This window comes from Indicator indicator, chromosome 4, assembly GCF_027791375.1.
Source record: "Indicator indicator isolate 239-I01 chromosome 4, UM_Iind_1.1, whole genome shotgun sequence".
Lineage (NCBI taxonomy): Eukaryota > Metazoa > Chordata > Aves > Piciformes > Indicatoridae > Indicator > Indicator indicator.
The window spans coordinates 19,455,666-19,480,243 of record NC_072013.1 but is presented as its reverse complement, the minus strand read 5'-3'; the positions used below and the strand labels follow the sequence as shown (position 1 = coordinate 19,480,243).

At 34.6% G+C, this 24,578-nt stretch overlaps 1 protein-coding gene across 1 annotated transcript in view; it reads right to left on the bottom strand.

Annotated features, from left to right (window-relative positions):
• Positions 1 to 24,578, bottom strand: part of PPP4R4 (protein phosphatase 4 regulatory subunit 4) — a 53,231-nt gene that overhangs the window by 13,931 nt on the left and 14,722 nt on the right. The window contains exons 3-13 of the mRNA XM_054400329.1: positions 19,616 to 19,718; positions 16,482 to 16,629; positions 15,664 to 15,737; positions 13,509 to 13,615; positions 11,210 to 11,317; positions 8,947 to 9,068; positions 6,458 to 6,580; positions 4,197 to 4,366; positions 3,024 to 3,143; positions 2,275 to 2,352; positions 793 to 876 (exon numbers count right to left, since the gene is read on the bottom strand). Of these exons, the coding sequence (XP_054256304.1) occupies positions 793 to 876; positions 2,275 to 2,352; positions 3,024 to 3,143; positions 4,197 to 4,366; positions 6,458 to 6,580; positions 8,947 to 9,068; positions 11,210 to 11,317; positions 13,509 to 13,615; positions 15,664 to 15,737; positions 16,482 to 16,629; positions 19,616 to 19,718 (1,237 nt within the window). The remainder of the gene's footprint in view (positions 1 to 792; positions 877 to 2,274; positions 2,353 to 3,023; positions 3,144 to 4,196; positions 4,367 to 6,457; positions 6,581 to 8,946; positions 9,069 to 11,209; positions 11,318 to 13,508; positions 13,616 to 15,663; positions 15,738 to 16,481; positions 16,630 to 19,615; positions 19,719 to 24,578) is intronic.

Sequence of the window (24,578 nt, the reverse complement as noted above, 5' to 3'; positions counted from 1 at the left end):
GAGCCTCAATCTTTGTGGTTATTCTTCTCAGCTCCCTAATTTATTTTAGTAAAAATGATACACATTTTCTCAGTAGGAGGCAAAGATTGTCACATTTGACACTGCAGTTGTTATACGTTATATAAATTCACAGCTGTAAACACCTGAAATTCACATTTTAAACTATACTCTCAACTCTTGTGCATACAAGAAAACAGATGTATTCAGTTCCTATATTGTTGGAATATCTCAATTTCTCTGTACACTTAAGAAGTGTGCTTGAAACAGCATCTTCAAGTAGATGATCTCTTATGTTCCCTTTACATGTGACGAGTCACTGAAAAAAACATCATCCACAGCCATATACAATTAAATTAGCAAAACTAGGAGCTGACTACAGATCTCCTAAATCCTAATTCATGCCTTTACTTCAGAAAATAAGCTTCTTGCTAGCAGAAATTTTGTCTGAAAATGTCAGCCATAAGCAGCCACCACACCAATGTTCAAAAACTTAAAAAAAAATTAGGTATTACATATCACCCCTTTAGTATGACATCAAAGGGTTTTTTAAGTTCATAACTGCATTTCAGTATTTTATTTATCTAAGCAAATTTGTGGTTAAGTACAGAAAGAACATGGATTTTTTTTTTTTTTTTACATTAAGTCTGTTCTTTAAAAATAAAACAGAAAATTTCTGTCTCTCCAAAGTGGAAACTAATCATGAAATCGTTTTCATAAAATATATGACCGAACAACCTTGCTACTACCTTCACTTAGAAAACAAATAAAAAACACATGAAAGCAAGCACCCACCTTGCTTTCTGAGCCACCGTTTTCCCCTCCATTAGCCATTAGTTCAAGGATTTCAGGAAGGTGACCTACCAGGGCATCTAACACCTATTTAAAGAAAGGCAGCATGAATGAGATCTGTAAATTAACTTGACTCAATTTTTATCTCTACCCAAGATACCCCTGATGACATCTCACATGATAATGTTCTCTAACCATCATATTAAAAAAAAAAAAAAATTAACTAGATGCAACATATTTGGGTTGATGAGGACTGGGATATAAAACTAATGTTTTAATGTAGTAGGCAGTAAAAGTATTACTGGCTTCAGTTTAGGAAAACAAACTATAACTTGAGCATTCATTCTTAAGAAATATCTGTATTTCATAGACAGTTAAGTAAGAGCCTCAACAAATACAAAGAATTTTTTTTTTCTTCTAAAAGCAATTTTACCTTCTTTAGGAGAAAAGTGCAGTTGATAAAAGACAATATATAGCCTACATTAATAGAAATTATTTTCAAATGTTGTAATACTCGAAATAGGATTAGAAAATTACATAATTAAATATTTTTGCACCAATTTTGACTGAGGTGTATAAAAGATAAAGCACCAAATGTTTTTTAATGATTTAGGCAACTGTATAGGGATCAAATTAAGGCATTTTTCAAAATCACCAGCTGCTTCTGAGTCTCAGCTTTCAAGTGTTCAACTTCAGAATTTTCATATGAGTCAGAATTTCATAAACTCTAAGTAGATGTTCTATAAACACTTTTAATTTCCTTAAAAATGTCTATCAAAGGGTACCAAACCAAACATGAGCACCTGAAAGCAAAACTCATTTTTCAATGCCATATCCAAAGGCCCTACAAAGAAAACAAAGAAGATCAACTATTTAAATAACTGGTATGAGAGGAACTGGTGATTTTGTCTCAAACATAAATATTTGGGTTTTTTTCAATTTAAAAAAAATATGCTAAATATATTAACTATAATACAAATAAGTGATTAACGTTTTTCGCAGATTGGAACCACGGTATGCTAAACTACACTGTTTCATAAACATCACAACTTCTGTACCAGGTCTTTAACTGAAACTCTTTCCATAAATCTTTATCTTTTGAACTGTACACAACTTCTTCATCTCTTCTTCAACTGCAGTAATGAAAATAAAGCAAAGCAAAAGCCTTGAATGTTATTAATGACTATTTTAATATAGTATCAAAACCAAATCCTTCCACAGAATTTGTAAGGTAATAAATAATATAGCAATTAAAACGATTTAGAATGATTATTTTCAAAAGCTGATAAATTCAATGTGGGTTTACTAAATTCCTTATTTTCCTCCCTTTTATTCACAGAAGACTAGCATCTTTATGAAACATCATGCAACACAAATAAAAAGTTGCTGATCATTTCAGTAACTCTACTGTCTTATTGCAGAGTTCTTAAACATCATTTCCCTCAATGTAACAAGCAAAAGAAAGCTCCAATTAAAATATATTACCTCCAGTGACTCATCCTGTAATAGTGTAACCAGTTCTTTATGTATGGTGTAGACACTAGAATTTAAAAGCTTGGCAACCTAAAAAAATGACAGTTAGATAGCAAGGTGAAACATTCTTTATTTCCATGGCACTACAACAACCATACTGTATGTGCTTACTTTACAGTAAACATGATCTTAAAGATCTTTTCCAACTGAAACTATTCTGATTGTACGAATAAGGGATGCAGAACAAGTGTGTAGTATCAGCCTTTTAAGTTGGGTACGTTCCCATTAATCACATTTAAAAATATGCTCTACTATCTAAATATGAAATATGCTTTTAGAAATAACTCTATTTCACATTTATCAAAGACTTTTAAGACTGAACTGGAAAGCTAGAAAAATTCCTTCTGGAATATTCAAAAGTTTTACTTCATGCTTCTTAGAAGCATAACATTCAGTCTACTATACAATTTACAAAAGATAAAATACAAAAATTGCCTTAGCCTATGCTGGCTGTCCATGATACTTGAGAAGTTGTGGCACTCAGGTGAAGTCTCTAGTAACTGGAAGAAGTGGTCCCTTCCAGTGAATTGCATGATTCTATGATTCTATATACAGAGGTTAGAAGAGACTGAACATTTTTGACAAACAAAATCATTTCAACAAGTTTCTTTTTATTTTAATCGAAGACTCACAAATGTGAGCTTGAAGAGGAAAACAGCATAAAATGTAAACGTGTAATTGCTAACAAATTGAAGACTTACTTCATAGAAGCTTACAGCCATAGTGTATCTGATAGGAACTTCAGGGTCATGACAAAGGCAGAAGAATATAGGATACAGTTCTAAATGGAAGTTCTTTGGATCCACAAAAACAATCATGGCCTGTGGTAAGATAAAGGTTTTTTTTTTAACTGGATAGCTAAAGGACTACAATATCTGGGACTGTCAGATGAAAACACTGAGTAACAACCAGCAAGACACTTGGAAGACAACAGGTTATGATTTCAAAGAAGAGTGTGGCATTTTTAATGCCCATGTGAAAACACAGGTATCTGACAAATTCTGAACTTGAGAACTAAATTGGATTTACATACCTTCCAGATACTGAATGGGATTTTTTTCTGAATACAGAGATTAAAAAAAGACAAGCTATAAAGGCTTAGTTTTAGAACTATTGTTAACATTTGCATATAATAGTGAAAGCTCCAACTGGAGACTTCTACACCAAAGAACATTTTAGCAAGCAGCAAGCAAGGTTCTGACTTTCAACGTAACTGCGTGTGTGTATAACTTGGTTTTGCTCAAATAAACCAACAGATGTCTACCTACATACAGACTGCATGTCTTTAAAAGGTAGTATAAAAATACCTGGCTCTTGGTACAAACATATTTTCTTTAAATATAAATGCAGGATGTCAAAATAGAATGTAGATTTGCAGAAATGTGCTTGGTAAATTTGAAGACTTCACATAAACTTGAAAGACTTTATTCAGACAGGAACATAATTAAAACATAAATCTAACCATTCAGAGTCAATCTTTAACTTCCTAAAATGCCATGACACACACCAAATACAAAACCCTAGATCTGAGTGGTTTGAAACCAGGGGCTCTGTTTTCCAGCTTTTTTCTCAGTGTCTTAGCGCTAAGGGTGTGAAGAAAATGTGTACGAATGAGTGAGACCAGTAACGTCTTAGAACAGCACTTTCTCAGGCAAAACTTGCCAATAATTTTTCAAGGACATGCAAATATAAATCTTTCCTGGTAAAATTTTTGGATAACCTCTAATCTAAGCCATTAACTTGAACTTTCCAGAAGACATCTAAATCTAGCTAATAATATACAATCTGAGAATAATTTCTCAATCACTCATGCTGTCCTAGTTAGTGAACTATATGCATGACAAATTATTTAACCTTAAAATAATGTTACTTACTGGAAAATTGTAAGCACAGTTCTTCCTCACTGAAATATACTTCTTTTCCTGTTCCAGAGTTTGAAGCTGTAGTTGATTATCATTGTGTCCATTTTCCTGCTGTAAACCCAGTGTGGAAAGCTTCTTATAAAATTCCAAAAACCGTAAGTGCTGTTCAGGAGTAAAAATGCCTAAAAAAAACCAAAAACGCTTTGTTTCCTCTTTACAAATTCGGTTAATAGTATCCCAAAACAAATCTCATTTACAAATCTATCAAATTTATCCATTGTCATACCTTCTCCCCGTCTTGAGTCTAGAAGAATATCATCAGTACACATTACACAGAAAAAGTGAAATACAACAGCTAAATGTAACAGTGTGAATTTTAATTTCTCTTGAAATACACAGAAATTTACTGCACAATTGTGAATTTATTTTTATGTTCCACTAATTTTGGTTTATCCTTGCATTACATTTTTAGGTATTTCTGGAACTCAATCACGTGAAGAATGCACGCCTGCATAAAGCTGAAAAATTAGGCCATGCTGCTACAGATAATGAAGAGGTATAAGTATAAAATTAGAAAACTCAGAACTAACTGGCATGTAAATAGCAAGAGGATTTCAAAAATTACAAGTCATTTTATACGTACATTAGCAATATGAGAACAATCAAGGAAAGGACTCGTTTTTCTACTCACAAGAGAGGAATGCTGTTAGTGATAGATACCAAGAAGAATGAAATACTTAATCATAGATGCATAGAATTGTTTTGGTTGGAAAAGACCTCTAAGATCATCAAGTCCAACCATCAACCTAACATCACCATGGCCATTAAGCCATGTCCCAAAGTGCCATGTCCACATACTTCTTGAACACCTCCAGAGATGGTGACTCCATCACCTGCCTGGGCAACCTAATGCTTTTATTTCCTTTTTCAAATTTCACTAGTAACAGGCTTAGTACAATTAATATCTATGACAAAGAGTCAAGTTTTAAGCAGAGAATGCTTAAACATGAGAAGTTTACAAATTGCATCTCACAGGCTGCACTTCAACAAATAATGTAAAACTACTGTAAATTGTCTAAAAAAAAAAAAAAAAGTTTCTCATACTAAAAAAAGTGAACAGCAATATAACTTGCAAGACACAAGAAGTAATCCTTTCACTTTGTTCGCATTTCCTAAGGCTTCAAGAAAAATATGAACTTGCCAGACTGAGTTCAGAGGTGGAGAGAGACTGGCAGACAGAAACGAAGACTGGGAACACATGAAAAAAACAGATGGACTATCCTAGGTCTATGTTTCTGTAAATAACAGTTCATCACTGTGGAACAGCCAGTTTGAGCTATTTGTATAGTCTCTAACGTGATCATAAAGTATCATTTTAAAGATCTGTAAGAAAGGTCAAAGGGTTTAAGAGTCATGGGGAAAATAATCTACAATGTAAAACCATGATTCTGTGCTGTCTCTCCCCAGGTAAGCTCTGTGTAGAGGGTGCTGAGCTGAAGTGAAAACCACAAAAATTATGGGTACAGATTTGGCCTCAGCTGCAGCTAAGCCACATGCCATTATGCCTCCTTTCTCCTTCAGAGTTCCCTCTGTGCCACACTGTGCCTCAAAAAAGATATCAAGCACAGAAGTGAACACACACAGTTAGTATCACTGCATCTGCAAAGTTTCGAACTGGTTTCGAAACTAGAAACTGATTTCTAGTTTCAAAAAACAGTCACCCACATGACAAGCTTCTGAACATGCAAGAAGGAATCAAAACAAATTAGTGAAATCAATAAAAACAAACCACCATGTTTCCATCTCTGTCTCTGTCTAAACATAAAACCTCAAATAGACAGAGGGACACCCAAACAGGAAATTCACAAAATCCAGTATTTATGCAACAGATCACAGAATCACAGAATTAACCAGGTTGGAAAAGACCTTTGAGATCATCAAGTCTAACCTATCACCTAACATCATCTAATCAACTAAACCACAGCACTAAGCTTCATCCATTTTTTTTTTTTAAACACTCCCAGGGACAGTGACTCCACCACCTGCCCAGGCAGCCCATTCCAAGGGCAAATCACACTTTCTGTGAAGAATTTCTTCCTAACATCCAGCCTAAACTTCCCCTGGCACAGATGATTTCAGATTTTTATTTCCCATAACATCTTTCCTAACTATCATTTCATTTGCTGCATTAAAATTTGGATATTTTCCATGCGCTTCAAATTCTCCAATCTTCCTCATTTTAAAGATTTTTTTAAAAGAACATAAAATCATACCATATAATCCATTACACAGTTTCCCTAAATGGAAAGATAAAGAAACTAATATAGATTCATCTGCCTTGAAGGATTTTTCACAGAATGATTTCACTAAGGGGAGCACAGTTTGACTTCTGTCATCTGAAAAACAAAAGACATTTTTAAAGTTAGCCATTTGTTAGCATCTAAAAAAAAAAAAAAAGGCACAGAGAGTGGACTTCCATAATAAGTTATGAAAAGTTTCATTTAACATGCTCAGTAATATTTTTGGCAGGCACTCACTGGAGATAGAAAACAAGAGGGATAAAGAATGCCAAACACACTACTATAATACAGGTCCTAAATTTTAATACCTTACCTGTTTTGTTTGGGTTTAGGGAAAAGGTATCCTCCAGTAAAAGATGAGACTGAGAAGAAATCAACAGTCACTAACTTCTCCAATCACCAAGGAATACAAAGAAGGAAAGAACACTTTCATCATTCTACAACAGATTTTCTGTGTTCGTCGGAATAGATGGAAATCAAGACTGAACAAGACCATGACAGTAAAAGTGAAAACCTGAACATACAGGAAGTGAACTCTTTCAGCTTAGTGAGAGGACGTTGAAAATCTTTTGGTAAACAATAAATTCACAGAAAAACAAAATCATTAAAGGCAAGGGAAAGAAATGAACTAATTTAGAAATTTAAAGTCAAATCCAACCACTCTGCCTCCTTATAACATAAAGGAGTAAATGTTCAAATAAATGTCTGTGTTTTGACTTGTTTTAAACGAAACCATTGTATTTTAATATGTTCAGTTTTAAAGGCATCAGGATCTTTTCATGGTAGATCAACACCAAAATTCAGCAAATAATTATAGTTGAACAAAATATTTCATTTGACTTGAAGAAATATTTTTACACTGTGAAAAAGAAACAGTTGTATATAATTTTGAGTGATCAACCTTCAAAATGTTTTCTAGTTCAGCCATGAAACAAAAGAACTACACAAACTGAATTTCTAGAAATCTGTAAACGATTTCTGAATGATTTCCCTAAGATTTCTGCAATAGCTAAAAGGAGTAGTTACAAAATAAAGGAGGAAAAAATGGAAGAAGAGAGGGAGGGGGAGAAGCAGTGAAGACTGGGAGATGTAAAGAGAAGCATAAACTTGATATCAATGCAAAGGCTTAATAATTTGAAAATTAACCATTCTTACTGATATAAGCATTAACTGCTAAAAAGTCTATTTTTGGTCCTCAAAATTTTCTTCTTTCCTTATGAACTCCTCCAAATGGCTTATATGCAATTGTGCATTTTAGTAATTCATCACCAAATCTCTGTACAGTAAATACTAGCTCCTTACTTATGTATCAGGAAGGAGGAAGAGAGTTAGTAAGATGGAGTGGGAGTGGGAAATGTGGCTCAAAATACAGAGTTGCTAATGAAGATAAACAACTGAAGAGTTTGGGAAAAGACAGTATAAAGATCAGAGTAGCAAATGATGAGCAGTGCTCAACAATATAAAATATACATACAGTTGATTGGACAACAAGGAAGAGCAGTTACTCAAAATGTTTCCCTATACTGGAACAATTACAGTATCTCTCCTTAAAGTTTGCCCAACTCAATGATGAACTGAAATTGTGATGAGAATTCAAGAGCCATGCACATTGGTAATTCACTACCACTACGCCAAAAGAAGCAAAAAACTCCTTCCTTGCATGAAGTCACACCCACCCCTACACTTGAAAAAGCATGAAGCATTCGTGTTGATTAAAGATAGAGGCCATGGAGAAAAATACAAGCATTTACATTTTCTGTTTTAAATAGTGAAAAAGCTTTATAAAATACACATTCTTTTTCATTGCAAAGAAGAAAATTGCAGTGCCATGCATCAACAAGTTCAAAGGGACTGAGCAGCAATTGCTAACACTTAGTTACGCACACTGCAGTTTGTGAGACTTGAGAAAATATTTTCTGCTCCAAAATTTACAAATGCAACTGACATATAACACTGGTTGTTATAATCTGCAAAGTTTACTGATACACCCATAAATATCACATCATTGCCTCAGTCTGGGTTCTTTATCTCAGAAGAAGGCTGCAGTCTATAGTTAGGGCTGGCTTTACTTCAATTAAGAGGCAGAACCTAGTTAACAGCAAAAAAAAAGCACAAGCAACTGAATCTGTTGAGCTAACATTTTATATTGTGTGTTTTGATAGCATTAAATAAATACTAACAACCCAATATTTCTATCATTGATACAATATTCATTTCGTTTATCCTCATTATATTAGAAACTTGGAATAAGATAACTATTTTATGGACAACTGGTTCACCATCCTTAAAAGTTACTATGTATAAAGCACTGCAAGTCATTAAAGACATAAAGGATAAAATAATAAACAAAACAAAATCAGAAATGTCTGAAGAGTGCAGACAGAACAAAAAGTGTTTAATACATTTATAAAACGCATTAAATCACTGAGAACTGGACTAGTAAACCTAAATTAAATACTTACCTGCATCAAACATATCAAGCAGATTCACTAATGTCTCAAAAGCTGCAAGGCGTACACTGCTGCCCTCATCTCTTGCCAGTTCTACTAATTCAGGAAGCACCATAGTTTTTGTTAATTCTGTCCTGCAAAGTGAGGCAAGCAGTCAAGAGAAAATATGTAACAAAAATATATTGCTACAACAGAATAGAATTCTTCCTTGAAGTACTCATTTAGACATCCTTTGGGTAGCCAAGAATGAAAAACTGACAAAGTCATAAGAAAATGAAAATTAAATAAGAAACTCCAGTCAATCTCAGGACTTTTTAATTTGTCAGCCAAAGAAATATGCAAGTCTGAAATGCAAAACTTCATCACCAAAAAAAGCATTCAAATTAGCTTGAAATAAATTGCAGAACATGCAGTCTGAAAAAGCTTGACACAGTCCAGCTACTTCCACAAGAAAGCTCTTCTGATCAAATATACAGAAGCTGCTCAATGCATTGGACCAAAGCCAAAATGACTGAATATGAGTCACATTGGACTGAAGTGTCTGGAAATCTTATGCTTCAAAGATGAGTCTTCTCTACAAAGGGTAAGCAAGTACTGCTTAGAGAAAACACAGTTTCCCAATTAGTCCAGATACTAGCTTTAAGTAAATAAAGGGTTCTGATGGTCTCTTTTTGTCTAACTACTAATTAGTAATTAGACACATAGACAGTACTAATTAATAGTACTGTCTATGTGTGTGATTCCTGACAACTTGAATCTATACATTGGCAGCAGACTGCTCTATTAGGGACTGACTTTGAAATCGAAGAGGTGGCTAAAGAGGAGTTAAATGTGTGTTACTTTTCCAGTTTTGCAGATATCAATAATATCAACCAATACTCCTTTCTTTTCTGTAATCACAAGTTCTTTAAAATCCAAAGCCATTCAATATGGAAAATGCTAAAATTATTTCCTGTGCTAAGTTACATTATGTCATAAAAGAAAGTACAAAGACAAATTAAAAACGTTACTAAGATGAGTAATACCATGTTATCAGATTATTTACATCCTCTGAACTTGCAAAAGACCACTGGAATAAAGAGACAAGTTTAGAAATCTAGCAGTTACTATCCTGCACAACTTTACCAAAATATAAAAGTTAAATGAAGCACATGGCAGTAACACTCAGGTCTTGATGTGACTATGCACTGCCTGTATCTGAGTAAGCTAAAACACTAACTGAACATACACTTTTCCAGTATTCCATGGCTGGGAGATAAACTCCATTGGGATAGGATGAGAAGAAATGTATGTAAGCTTGAGGAGGGTAGTTTTACACTAGATATTAGGAAGAAATTAATTACAGTGAGGGTATTGAGACACTGGAACTCGTTGCCCAAGGAGGTCATGAATGCCCACTCTCTGCAGGTGTTCAAGGCCAGGCTGGATGAGGCCTTGAGTGACCTGATCTACTGGAAGGTGTCCCCTGCCCATGGAAAGGTGGTTGGAATTAGATGATCTTTAAGGTCTCTTCCAACCTAAACCATTCCATGAATCTATGACTATTCTTTCAAATCACATTTCAGTTTTAGCCTCATCCTTGAATTTGCTCATTCACAATTTTAAAGGCCAGAAGGACTCTTAAGATCTGATCTATGCCCACTGTGTAGCACAGAGTGGGGAACCTTACTTGGTAATTTCTTCAAGTCTGTAAGAGAATTTACTGTCCCTTTTTTGGACAGATCTGGAATTTTAAAGTATTTGTCTCTCTGAGACCAATCCTGTGTAGGTACTTAACATGTACTGTTTATTAAAATAGAAGATCCAGACTTTTTCTATTACTATATGTGCAATATTGAAGGCCTTCAAGCTTAGAGTAGAGGTGATACCGAACAAAATTTCCTTAAAAAAAACATTTAGCATCCTTTTGCAAAAAACTTCTTGGTCATTGTTAAAAAGTGCTAATACTTGCCATAATTATCGTCCATTTTTCAATAAGCCTAACAACATCAATGGATCATTTAAATTATTACAAGAAGCTCTACATGAACTCATTACTTCAAAAACACTGTTATTTGTATGGTTCAGCAATTTTACTACCACAAAGAAACAAAACCCTATAAAAAGTAAAAGATCCAGTTGCCAATAGCCAACTCCTAAGAACACACCTGTACACTCCAGAATCATTATTGAGTATATATGAATTAAGTTAGAAATCTAAGGAAGTTTTAGATTACAATTAAATATTTTAAAGAAAGATTTTGCATTTAGAAGCAGTTACACATACTGTACTCACCCTATTCCTTGAGCTATATGTTCTAGTTGCCGACACATACAAGCTCTCACTTCATACTCCACATCACGGCACAGTGATTTTACCAATGGAAGAATCTCTCTCTTAATACTAAAAATGTGAACATTTTTATTCACATATAAAACAAGTATTTGTAAAATCCAAATTGTACACACATATTATTTATTACTGGCAGTGTTTTTTAAATTAACTTATCACATATGGCAACTGATTTTTCTGAAAATTTGCAATTATAAAACTGTACGTCAGATGTGCTATAAAGAAACAGAAAAAGGATTATTTACAGTCATTATAATTTGCTCATATTTCATCTTTTTTTTTTTTTTAACTACAAAAACAGTAGGTTGGCTTAGAAAACCTGTCCTCATTTAATAACCATCTTCAGTATAATTTTTGAAGAGCCACCACAAGAATAAAAAGAATAATGTAAATGGAAGTGCAAACTCCAAGTTATTGTCTCTATTACCTCATCTTTGGTTTTTCACAAAAGAAATATTTGGGAAGAAAGTAGAAAAAAAATTATAATTAAAAGCTTTAGTAGTGCAATGTCTCTATGCAAGTAGGAAATTTTTCATATCAAATCAAAGGCAGATAGAAAATAAATATCTGAATTCTATTTAAGTAAAAACAACTTGGGAGAATCAACCACTGTTTCTTTTCACTGCCCAACCTGCTGTCATAAGTAATCATAAAATATCTCTGTCCAAATGCTTATGTTATTGCAAAACTCAGGAGAAAGAATATGAAGCCACGGACTAGCAAAATTTCCATCCTTCACTCATTCTAGTGAAAATTAATTTGCTTCTTGCAGCAAAATTTTACTTCATATGTGAAGGTATGCTTACACACTGCCTGCTTCTGAGGCCAGATATGTCTCCTGATCCTAGATCAAGATCCCTTCTGCAAGGGGAATGAGAGAGTGTCATGAACCTTATTCAGTCTGCCATGTTCTAAACCTGTGGATCCAGGTGTCTTTCCAGGCCTCTTAACTGCTCTCAAGAGCCTTCTACAAGAGGATCTGTATGACCCAGAAAATTCTCAGCCACCTTCTTAACAGGTGACTTCTGCACAGAAATGGTGCTACTACCTGTTCAGTGAAAACAGGGTGTTCCTGTTTCTGTTTCAAGAAACCAAACAAAAGAAGGTACGATTATTTGAACTTATTATGTCTAACAATTATCATCATTTCTCCCTAAGATTCCAAGTGATCTGGAAATTCACTTTTTAAAAATTACAATGTAATATGAAGTAAATCAAAGCAACTGGGATCATGCTGGAATTCTGTAAATTTTGAAGATACAGATTTGAAGGCTTTGGTCAACATTCTTAAAATGTCCATTTACCATGGCTGTTACCTTTTGCATTACTGATAGATGTGGTCTACACTGAAAATGAAGGTGTGGATAGCTTCCTTTTGGTTGCTTCTATATGTTTGGGTGTTTTAACCAAATAAGGAAATAATAACTTAAAGGCATTTATTCCTAAATATCTTATCATATAGTCCTGTTGTTTGTCATTTCTCTTACACTCTTACAATCATTATTAGAGCAGACTTCCTCAGCCAGACATGGTTTCTTTGCATTTAGTTGCCCTCAGATGATTTCTTTTGTAATGCAAAATCACATGTGGCCAGTTGCCTGGATAGGTAACACATCTGTCAGAATGGTCCTGCTATCATAAAGAATGGATAAACTGTTCAAAGAATGCACTATGCCAACTGCTTTGGGCAGATAAGTTATTCATATTTACTTTCATCATTGCTTTCCTGTTCTGCACCACTGTGCAAACCCACAGACACTGAATCTAAGACCTGAAACAACTATCACGCAACAACAGTGGCTCCTGATACTTCTCCATATAACCAGGGAGAACAAAAAAATCTATGTACATGTTAAATTTGGTTAGACATATAAAACAGTTGGGAAGTCTTTATGACAAGACTTAAGGTGCTGAATTTGTATTTTGTCTCTGTAAATTGCAGAGAAATCCACTGTTTGGCTTATTTCCTAGTAAGAAAAACAATATGAAACAATGGCATGAAAAGGGTACCCATCTGAACCTTTGGAAGAACTGAAGTTATAAACTGGTGAACACTCGGAAGTCTGAATATGCTCATTACATAATGAACATTTTTCCACTATTATTATCTGGATAAAAGGAAATGTAAAAAAGAAAGCATTTAATTTTTGCAATAAAGTCCACTTTTCTTGTCATTTTTGCCCACTAACAAAGAAATACTGATAGATACTATGGAATGAAAATATACATACTGTCTACTTACATGTGAGCTTCAAATTTGTTAGCCAACTTTCCCATGATTTTACAACTAATTAAGCGGGATTGAAGTGTTTGAGAAAGCTGTGCTTTGGAAACAAGTGGATTCAGGATCTATAGGTAAGGAAAAAAAGCAAGTATGTGAGCAGTAAATAATGTATTCTCCTTTTTAAAAGAAATAATCTATACATCCCAAATATCGTTAATCTCTTTCATGGAATTCATCAGTACTAACAATAGTAACGCCTATGTACACTAACACTATATTGGAAACCCATATTTAATATTCAGTGCTAATGGCAGCATATTAAACTAGGATCTTGGCCAAAAAAACACTTTCTGATTCACATCATAGTCACAATTTTACATCTGTCTACCTGTGTCTTTATTTTAGGACTAAGTTCTAATGGATAGCCTTTAGTTGGCAGTTTTCACCAACGTACATTCCTGCACACAACAAACAAACAAAACAACAACAAAAAGCCCCAAAACAATCAAAAAAACCAGAGAAATTAGAAGGAAGTCTCTCTGAGGTTCTTTCTCATAAGTTATCTCAGGGAGCATCACTTCTGACAAAAAGTTTAAAGGCTGATCCCTCTCAGTTCTGCTTATTTTGGGATCTGCAGATCCATACAGATCTGCATCATTATTGGATCACTGTTGTCATTTGTTGGCTTACCTCTATGGTGCCAGAAATAAACTACGAAAGGTCTGCAGAACACCATACTTAGATTTTTTTTCCTGTCCCCCAGAAATAAACACAGAAATCCAGGTGCCAGGCCAAAAGGAATATTACAAAGAAGAATCTCCTGTAGTATGCCACAGTTCCTTGTTCAATCTCTCTTGCAGAGCTCCACAAAAGAATAATATATAGGGCAGGAAAGTATCACAATATTCTGAAATAATTTTTCTCTTCCTATTACCAGCTGAAATTTTGACATGAGAGAATCATACCACTTTAAGGACAAATAGATCATCCAGACTAGAATCAGTAGATAAGGCTTGTTTCTAACTATAACACCAGACAAAGAAACATATAATTAGTTAATTACAAAACTGTATTACTTATTTGGTCTTTGAACTGTGACAGCAAATGCACCAGATCTACAAATAGAGACAGTCTCTCCTACAAAGTGGCCATTGCCAGGGACAGGATATTTGGGCAGGTTGACCTACCCTTATGTCCTTGGAATCCATGACTACCCTATGATTTTTGCTTACCAAAAAAAGAAAAAAATAACAACTAGAATATTCCAAGTTTTCTGATAAAAAGATCCTCCACCAAAACACAAAAGGCCCCTTTTCAGACTCAGGTAGCTGTATAACTGCTGAATCAACACTAATTTGTCAGTTATCTTCCCAAAGCAGATATTTGTGGAAACTTAAAAATGTGTTCTTAGAGACAAATCAGGGGAGAAACTCTACTTTGTTTAAATGGCATCTTTAAAACTACATTACAATTAGATTTTTTCCCAACCTAACTTTTCAGCCTAAACTGCTCATCAGTTTCTTTTTCAAGCTGTGCTGGATTTCGATTAACCACTAATTTCAACTAGTACTTTTATACTACGTGAACTATTTGGTATTTAAATCTCTGTGTTGCTTTAAATTATGAACATGGTAAAATATGAACTTTTTGAAGTTTTAAATTTAACAATTTAATATGAATTATTAAAACAAAATCGAATAAATTAGTAGAGTAAAGGGAAGTGACATTGTGACTTAGCAACAGATTTTCTTTCTCTTTCTTGAGCTACAGAGTGAAAGAGTGCTAGCAGGATACTGGGGTTTTGGTACATCAGGAACAACTGAGGTACACCATGAAATGGATCTATAGCATTCAGTCACTTGTAACAGAAACCAGAATTTCAGTCCAGTAACAAACCAAATGTAGCTTCTTTGAGACAGCACAGAATGAAATACCATCTTGTAAACCAAAACAGGATACATGAAAAAATGACACTGAGAATAGGAAGTGCAGTGTTTGTAAGTAAGTAAGTATTTATTTAAGGACACTAAAATTTTAGCACATTACTCTCTTACGGCATGATCCATAAGCATTACTGTTTTCACAGCCATAGAACTGCCAGAAATCTCACTAAGTAAATGAGACTTGCTTAAAATATTATTTGTTGTCAGCATATGTAGGAGAATATTATTACCTCATGTCGGACAGTCTCTTTTGGTAAAGCTTCTATTACAGCAAGAAGAGTTTCTAGCCATGCATTGCTGACACCTGTTAGAAAGAAATGAGTTATATGTTATGTTGTACATATAGCAAGTATAACAAACCACACATCACTTTTACAAAATTACTTCTCATTTTTCACATGATCCTCTTCAAGGAGCTATATAGCTAAAAGCCCCTAAATTAACATTCAAGACTTCAACCTAAGAAGTAGGATAGATGAGAAGCAGATTCTGTCCCTATTTCTTTTACCTTTCCAATATAATATTAATAAATACTTATTAATAATATTAATCTTGGGTTGGTTTCTTTTTTTTTTAATAAAATTTTCTTTTTGTGGGCATATTCTTTTCTTTTTGTGGGCATATTCTTTTCTTATGCCCACTGAAACTTTCTAGTTTTACAAGAGGCCATTTTTTCCCTTTGTATCCTAAAAATAGCATCAAAGAAGTTAAGAAAAAATAATCATTACACAGAATAAATGTCAACCATCATCCCTCCATTTCCTTAACCACAAAATCCTGGTATTTCAGTAGAAGCTTGGACTCAGTAACAATTTGGGGATTTATTCATTCAGAAAAAGTGGGTTTGTTTGCTTCAATCAGAATTACATTTAATTATCACAATGTAAGTGGTCAGCATGCAAAAATCTTTCCATTCATGCAAGTCTAGACACAAAGTCAGAATGACTGCATGCACTGCTTTACACAGCATTGTACAGTCACTAAGAAAACAAAACATACAGAATTAATGTATGCTAATGTATCATTAGTATAGTTGTACTACCCTAACCTGCATCTCTGTGTTCCAGGTTCTGGAGAATGATGTGTAGGAAGGAGTGGGAGTATGTATGAATGGACACAGACTCCTCTTGCAATACAGTCAGAAATGAAACAGCAGCTGTTAATTGCATTTCCACTCCTGCGACATGCAGCACCTCCTGTATAATTACAAATTATATCAATTTAGAGAATGAGGCAGAAATGTACTGAAAGACGTTCAAATCTTTCCATTCACTTTTAAGAGTGAATAGACACCAACCTGGGTAAACTACAAAACACATTTTTCTTTTCTACAAAGTAAGAGGTAAAACCCGACCAGCCAACAACTGCGCTTGTTGTTTACGCACAAGAATTGAAAAGAAGTATTTCATACATCCAGTGAGAGATACTAAAATAGCAGAACACAATTTAAATTTCATCTCTTGCCAACTGACTTGGAACACAGATGAAAATGCGTGCATAGTCTTGAGTAAAGCATATCGAATTAGAATTTACTGAAGTAACTCAGCATTTACTAGTACTTAGCTTTAACATAAAAGAATATAATTCAATAGGCGGTCTTTAAAACCATCAACAGTTAAAGTTAATTCAAGGATGAAATATTACTAAATTTTTTTAATTAAACAAACCAGCAATTTAATTTTCATATTCATGCACATGCCTAAGAGCTTGCAGGATGCAATCTATGACAGAGCATTCATTTTAAGTGTGTACAAATCTATCAGCCAGGTGAACATTGCTTTTGTTTACATCTCTAAATACATCTTTCTTCTGAGAAAACAGAGCACATTATTGTACTACTGAAGAATTACATTCCATTTACATGAGACCCCAAACTCAGTAGTTCAAAGTTCGTACTTCCTTTTAAACATTTTACACGATTTTGCTTCTTTTTTAAAAGTGCCTGAGATGAACTGTTTTCTCAGATCACAAATCAAAATCAACAGTATGCTAATATTTTAATTTCTTTTTTTAAATCAGCCAAAGAAAAGACTAAGAAAATATCCATTATGCACCTTAGTGTTATCTAGCAGAGAGATTTTGCTTAGGAAATAATGTTTTGCAGAGAACATCTTGAGCAATTATTTAGTAGGCTTTGCTTACCTCAAAGTAAAACAAGACATTCTCATTCTGCAAATGTCAACCAGTTTGTGTATGCAAACGTCTAACTTACAGTTCACCTGAGTTCAAAGAGAACCAGCATCTCTCTGTCGACAGGTGTCTCAGTTTACAACCATGTGTATTTGTAAAGGCATTCTGTGTCCCTGCCCCCCAAAATGAAAAAAAGAAACAGTACTGCACAGCTAAGTGTGATACAATAGCTGCATTTAATGGCCATGGAAACTGCCCTCTTTTTTATATCCACAGCCTGTCTCCTTTCTTGTTCCTCCACTGTTACTGTAACACCCACAGTCAAGAATAAGGACATCTACCAATTTTATATTTCAAATGTTTCTGAAATCAGAATTCCTGTATGTATTATTATGGGATTTTGGATTACAACTGTTAAGAAAAAAAATCCCCAAATAATCAAAGGAACTACTTTCACACTGTAGATGTGAAGAAACCACTTCAGATCAGAGCATAACGAGGCTGAATTCAATTTTATGTACACAATGCAAACAGGATTACTTACCGTCAAATAAAGTTTCCAAATAGTCTCCTCCACAGATCCACACAACTCTGGATAATCATGTGTGAGAACACATTCTCTGGATGTGCCTCCTCATGGACCTCGGGAGACATTGAAATGTAAATTTCTAGATTGCTTACACACCTGCCTGCATTGATGCTTGCACTCAGAACTGCACAGTTCCATGCAAGAAAATGTATGCGTCTCCTCATTGAAATTTCAGTGAATTCAAGTAGAATGACATAAATTTACTTAATATAAATTTATTTATATATACTGACCCTCCACAGATTCTCTCTCAAGGTGAAAAAAAGATTTTCCTGTCTACCTTATTCAGGCAAACGTATTTAATGGAATTTAAGGATATTGGCATGTTCTTGAACTATCCTAATGTCTACAAGTTAAACTCAGGCATTAAAACTTGCAAAATTTAGAAAGCATAGCTTATTCCATTAACTGGAAAACAGAAAAGTATCACCTGTAACTTAAATCACTTTATGTTCTGCAGCAACAGAACTCTCTTGAAAAATGCTGCAAGTAGAAATATTATCAATCATTTTAGTAATTCCATTGATACAACAGAAATCTTCGTTTAGGACTAGAAAGACGCAGAAATAATGGACACTACAGAAGCTCAAAGATACAATGCGGATGGACCTTAAAATCAATGCTAGGCAAAAGACAGGGTGAAAATCACTCCACCTCTTCTTAAACTGTAAAATCAACCAGAGAAGAACAAAAGCTTTCAAGGGGAGACTGGTATATTACGAAAATAAACAGAAAAGGAGTTTCCAACTAATCAGACAGCATTGAATAAGGCTACTTCAACATGAGTAGCCACAGTTTTCTGCAATCACAGCACTTGGAAAAATCTTACTAATCGGACAGACACCTGCAATTTCCCTCTGCCCAAGGGTGGAAAAATAGCAAAAATACTACTACCACCATTTGAAAGGAGCCATTTGTTGCACAAGAAATGCTGAGAAAAATGGCTAAGCTTTCCCTAAATCTGCATTTCAATGACTTCCAAGGTTCATGAAGAGGTGCAAGCAGATATCCAGAGAGTGGGGATCTCTATACAAAAGAGCCCATACAAGGATGCCCCTTTATTTTAACTGTAGAATTTTTAAACTATTTAATAATCTCAAACCTATATTAACATCTAAATGATGAACAAAGTGTTAGTTTTGTTAACATAACCAAAATTACTGACATCTAATAATTACTTAGATATGGCATATTTATATATTATGATGTATTGCTTGTTTGATTTTGTTCATCTCAGACCTAAAATATTTATGCTAAATATATAAATGGTCTTTGTGCCAAAACTTTTTTTTAATATAATATCTGCAATATTTTGTACATTCAGTGAATTAATGTGCAAGGTCTACCTAACACACCTCCCCCTAGAGGCTGAATTTACAGCAAAAGTGGGATGTTTTTGCCTTTATTAAAATACTTACACTGACAGAAAAAGATACATTCAAACCTCATTACACACAACTTACTCTGATTTTTGGTAAAACCCGACGCAGTGTTTCTGCAGGATTCTGTCGCACCAGGACTGGAAGATTTGCCACCACACTTGTTCCTTGGATATCCTGGCCAGAACTTACAAAAATACAAACATAGAATACATTAATTTCTATGATGGTTAGAAACTCACAGTTTTCATTTAAAAAAACCCTACCAAATTACAAGCCAACACTACCCAGGTAATTCCTATAGTAAGTCAAGAGAGGCATTACTTTTTGTACATAATATTTAATAGAAAATAACATTAAAAAATACCAACAATAAACTACTGTAACATACAATTTCTAATATGGCATGTTCTAATTTTAGTATAGCTTTGAAAAAACATTTGAAAGATCTTTTCAAACTGTATATCAAGGCAGTAGTTTTGTGGAAATTTTAATATTATAACAAGTGATAAAGCATAGGAAGGGGATAAATAAAAGATATAAACAAAAACTACACTGCATGTATAACATTTTAACAGAAATTACCATGTTTTCCTTTTTGTAGGGAAAACAGTCGGATAATGAGATGAGTATTGGCGAACATGATTTTTCAGACTGATTTCAGTATCAACATCCCTGCAATCTTATTTGGTAAACACGCAAGAGCTCTCTCAATAGAAACACATCTCCCAGTAATACCTATACTCAGTGAAAGGACGGTATTCCATCAGCTACTGAAAATGGACTTAAAGTAATGAATAATACTGATTTACTTACAGGTTGTGACACTTTTGCGTTATTCAAAACCATTATCTAAGTGAAAGCCATGAATAGTAAAGCCTTTCATGTTTATGGCAGATGTCCCTGAGTATCATATACCAATTCCAACAAGGCTTTAAAGTAGAACGGAGAACTCCAGAGCTGAAAAGGGTCACAGGGTGGATGAAGCCCACAACTTCTTAAGATACAACTTCCAAGGAAAAGATTCATGCCTTTGTATTATCCAGCAATAACACAGTAATACAGGCCATGGTAATTTGGAGAAGCTATTTAATTGAAAATTTTATTTCTTTTGTGTCAAGATGGAAAAAATCCTAACTACTAAAAAATGCAACCAAAATGCAACATTTATCCATCAGAAATATAAAGAAAAAGGGAGCATTTCCCTTTAAACCAGAAATGCTTAGCATCTGGCTTGCTGCCAAGTAAGAATGTGAAGCTGGAGGCGTTTCAACACCTACATAGCCTGTAATTTTCCAACTGCTGAAGATTTTTCTTCTATGTCTACCAAAGGAGCTGCACCACAGATTTTTTTTAAACATTGAAGACTTCAGGATTATGGTGAATTATTGCTTAATGCTTAGACATTTCTGTATTAATAAATATATTTTTTATAAATGCTAAATCTCTTCTTCAGAGTCACAACCATCTCAATGTAACAAAGGTGCTATTCCTTTATTAACAGTGCTAACTATAGAACTCAACAGAGCCCTACATTTAGAAGCAATTTAGCTCAACCTCTTTTGTGCTACAGAAAAATACACATAGATAATATCATTTAAATATAAAGCTTCAGGACTCATAAGTTCATCCTACAGGAGATCCTGGTGACTTTACAATGCTGGGAATCCTCAACAGGGGGAACAGCTCTCATGCCTGAACACTTCTGTCCTAATACCTTCCACCTCTGCAACACCAGCTGCTAGCTGGCAGCTGGCGATACCAGAGCTGGTCTGACTAGAAGGCTCACTGAAGAGCTGGTACTTCTCATGCACAAGTGTCGCACTAAGCCTCTCTCCCTCTAGCCCCTGCACTTGGTTTTACTTGGTTTTTCTACTTTCACAAAATGAAGTCTACATTATATTTAAGATTGCCTCGAGACTGAAGCAAATCCTCCTAGAAACTATTTACGAACAAAACAAGGACAAAAAAAAAAAAGTGACTGAGAGTAGCAAGCCTGGATTTACGAAGGTGAAATCCTGCCTGAGCAATCAACTTGACAGCATTCTACAATGAGATGACTGGTTTGGAAGGTGGAAGTCTTATAAATTATTTTAGCAAGATTTTGACATTGTTTCCCATAATACTCTCATGGATAAACTGATGCAGTATGAGCTAGACAAATGGAAATTCCTGCACACTGAAAATTGGCTGAACTATTGAGCTTAAAGGGTTGTAATCAGTGGCAAAGCAGCCAGCAGGAAGCCAGACACATGTAGACCTGCAGGGTGTACACTGGGGGCAATACCATTTTAACACTTTCATTAATGACCTGGATGATGGGCTAGAATGCATCCTCAGCTAGTACACAGATAACACAAAACTGGAAGGAAGGCTTCATAAACCACATAGCTATGCTGCCTCAACAAGCTGAAGAAACAAGACTTTACAAAGTTCAACAGCACAAAATGCAAGATGTGCAGCTGTGGAGGAATAACCCCATGCACCAGTACAGGCTACAGACCAGCCAAATGGAAAGAAGCTTGGCAGGAAAGGACCCGGAGGTCCCAGTAAACACCAAGCTGACTAGGAGCCAGTTATGCATCCTTATGGTAAAAGTGGCTGACGGCATCCTGGGCTGCACAGCGAAGATCATGAGCATCTCACAGGAGGCAAGAGCAGTGAGTTCATCGAAGGACTACTAAAATGATTAAAGGACTACAGCATCTAATATTTGAGTGGAAAGTTAGACACCAGGAATTTTTTTAATTCTCAAGAAGAGAAGGTGTGTGGTCTTATTTAATATGAATAAAATCTGATGTGAAGCAGTAGAAAAGAGAAAGGCAGATTCTTCCCAATGGTGTCCAGTGACAGGAAGAGAGGCAATGGGGACAATTCAATACACAGGAAATTCCACTTAAAATCTTAAAAAGAAGTTCTTGTATGTCGGAGTACTCAAACACTGGAATGAGTTGCCCAGAGAGGTGGTAGAGTCTCCATCCTTAGGATGCAAAATCTGAGTTCAGGACAAGACCCTGAGTATATTGCTCTAATTGACACTACTTTGAGCACAGAGGTGGACTAGATGGTCCCTTCACACCTTAACTATACTATGATTCTATGACAATATTCAGGACAAGTGTTTCCTGTCATGGATAGGAGTTTTTAAGCAAGTTCAGGTCACACAATAAGGTTTCTTATCTTTAAAATAACTACTTAAAAAGGATGCTTAAAAATCAACTTCAGTTTCACTTCAAAAGCATTTTTTAAAAATGAATTCTGCAAAATAGGAACAAAAAAGCTTAAAAAGTCCCTAGGTACCCAATTAGAAACACTTCTATCTGGAAAGGGAATGAAGGACTACAGCTCCTTCTACAGCATGAAGAAAGATTAGCCACTGAACGTTCCCCAAGAGAATATTACCATAATGGCATCTGAAACAGAGAAGATCAACGTACACGTCTCTCCTTCATTTGCACTAGCCTGCAAAACACCATGACAGGAGCAGAATGCAGCATTGTCAAGAAGACACAATGTTTGCCCAAGCTCTAACTAAGTGTGCTTATGAACTGACTTTTCTTTAATATTGTGGCTAATTATATCAGTTCAGCAAAACTAATTTGCTAAATATCCACTACTGAATTAATCACTTAAGTCCTTGCTTTGGGTAACTTAGATTTATAAACCTAAAAGTTCTGATTGGTGGGTGCATGAGATTACCATTATAACACTCTGTAACAGACATTATTCTCAGTGGAAGATTCAAAAATGTTCTGCGTTGGTCTAAACATGCACTTGTTGAAAACAGAGGTAAAAATTTACTAAATTCAATGAGTGAGGGATTAGAAACCTGATAAAAATTTAATAAAGTATTAAATAATTAACCAAGTATTAGGAAAAATAAATTCACAAAGAACATTGTTAAACACCTAAAAAAGAGTGTCCAACGGTTGGACAATCCTCGGAGACATTCAAAACTCATCTGGACAATGCCTCAAGCAACCTGATCTAACATCAAATTACATTAGACTTGAAGTGGCCCTGCTGTGAGGAGGCCATTGGATCAAATGATCTCCAGCAAATCCCAACCACCTAAACTATTCTGTGACTGCGATTCATAAATCCTAAACTTCATTTCCTGTTTGTACGAAATCTCAGTATTTGACAGGATTTATCCCATTCAGAACAATTCCATTTCAATTCTCCTTTCAGAATTTCTGTTCTCCTATACAATCAACTGGTTGCCACAGAAAAACAGAAATCCAGATAAATATTTCCATCAATATCATAAAAGTGTTGGCCCATAAAACTTGCTTAATGTCTTCTTTACTTTTAATGTGAAAATATAGTAATCTTCCCTATGCAGACAGGCAGACACAGACTTCAAGTTTATTAAACTTGCTGAGTGAAAACTAACGCATTTACAAGTTTTCCTTTTTAATTTATCTTCGATTGTGTGATTTCAGGATTTTGGTACAAAAAGGGAAAAAATTCTAGAAAGCAGAAAAATGTCTTGAAATCACAAATACTGAGTGACTTTAAGACTAATTTTCATTTTATTTCTAGGTGAACACTCCTTCGATACAATGCAATCTGTTTTTTTCTGTAAAAGTACAATCTTAACACTGGTAAAAAGCAGTAGTTTTCCTTTCATTTCACTATATAAATTCTTAGATTTTAAGTATACTTCTGTAAATATCAATTATGTAACAGGAGTTTCTGAACATCTATTTGATGAATATTGTAAAAAATACGCTATAAACAAACACAGTTCCTTGGAAGGATCTGTCATTGCATTAATATAACTTCATTTAAGAGCCTCTGTTGAACAAAGACTGAGAAGTATGAGTTGTACAAACAATAACAGTCTTGAAACTACATAGTACAAGGGAGATTTTATAGACCTAAGTGCTGCACAAAATCACTTGTACACTATCCTCTACCATGTTGCAAATAACATATTAAAAGCATCTAAAATTAAAGTGATGTTTTGCCTGATAATTTGCCCTAGGATTTAAAACTGCAAAGATACACAAACTATTTGGGACATATTTTCAAAATCAGGTAT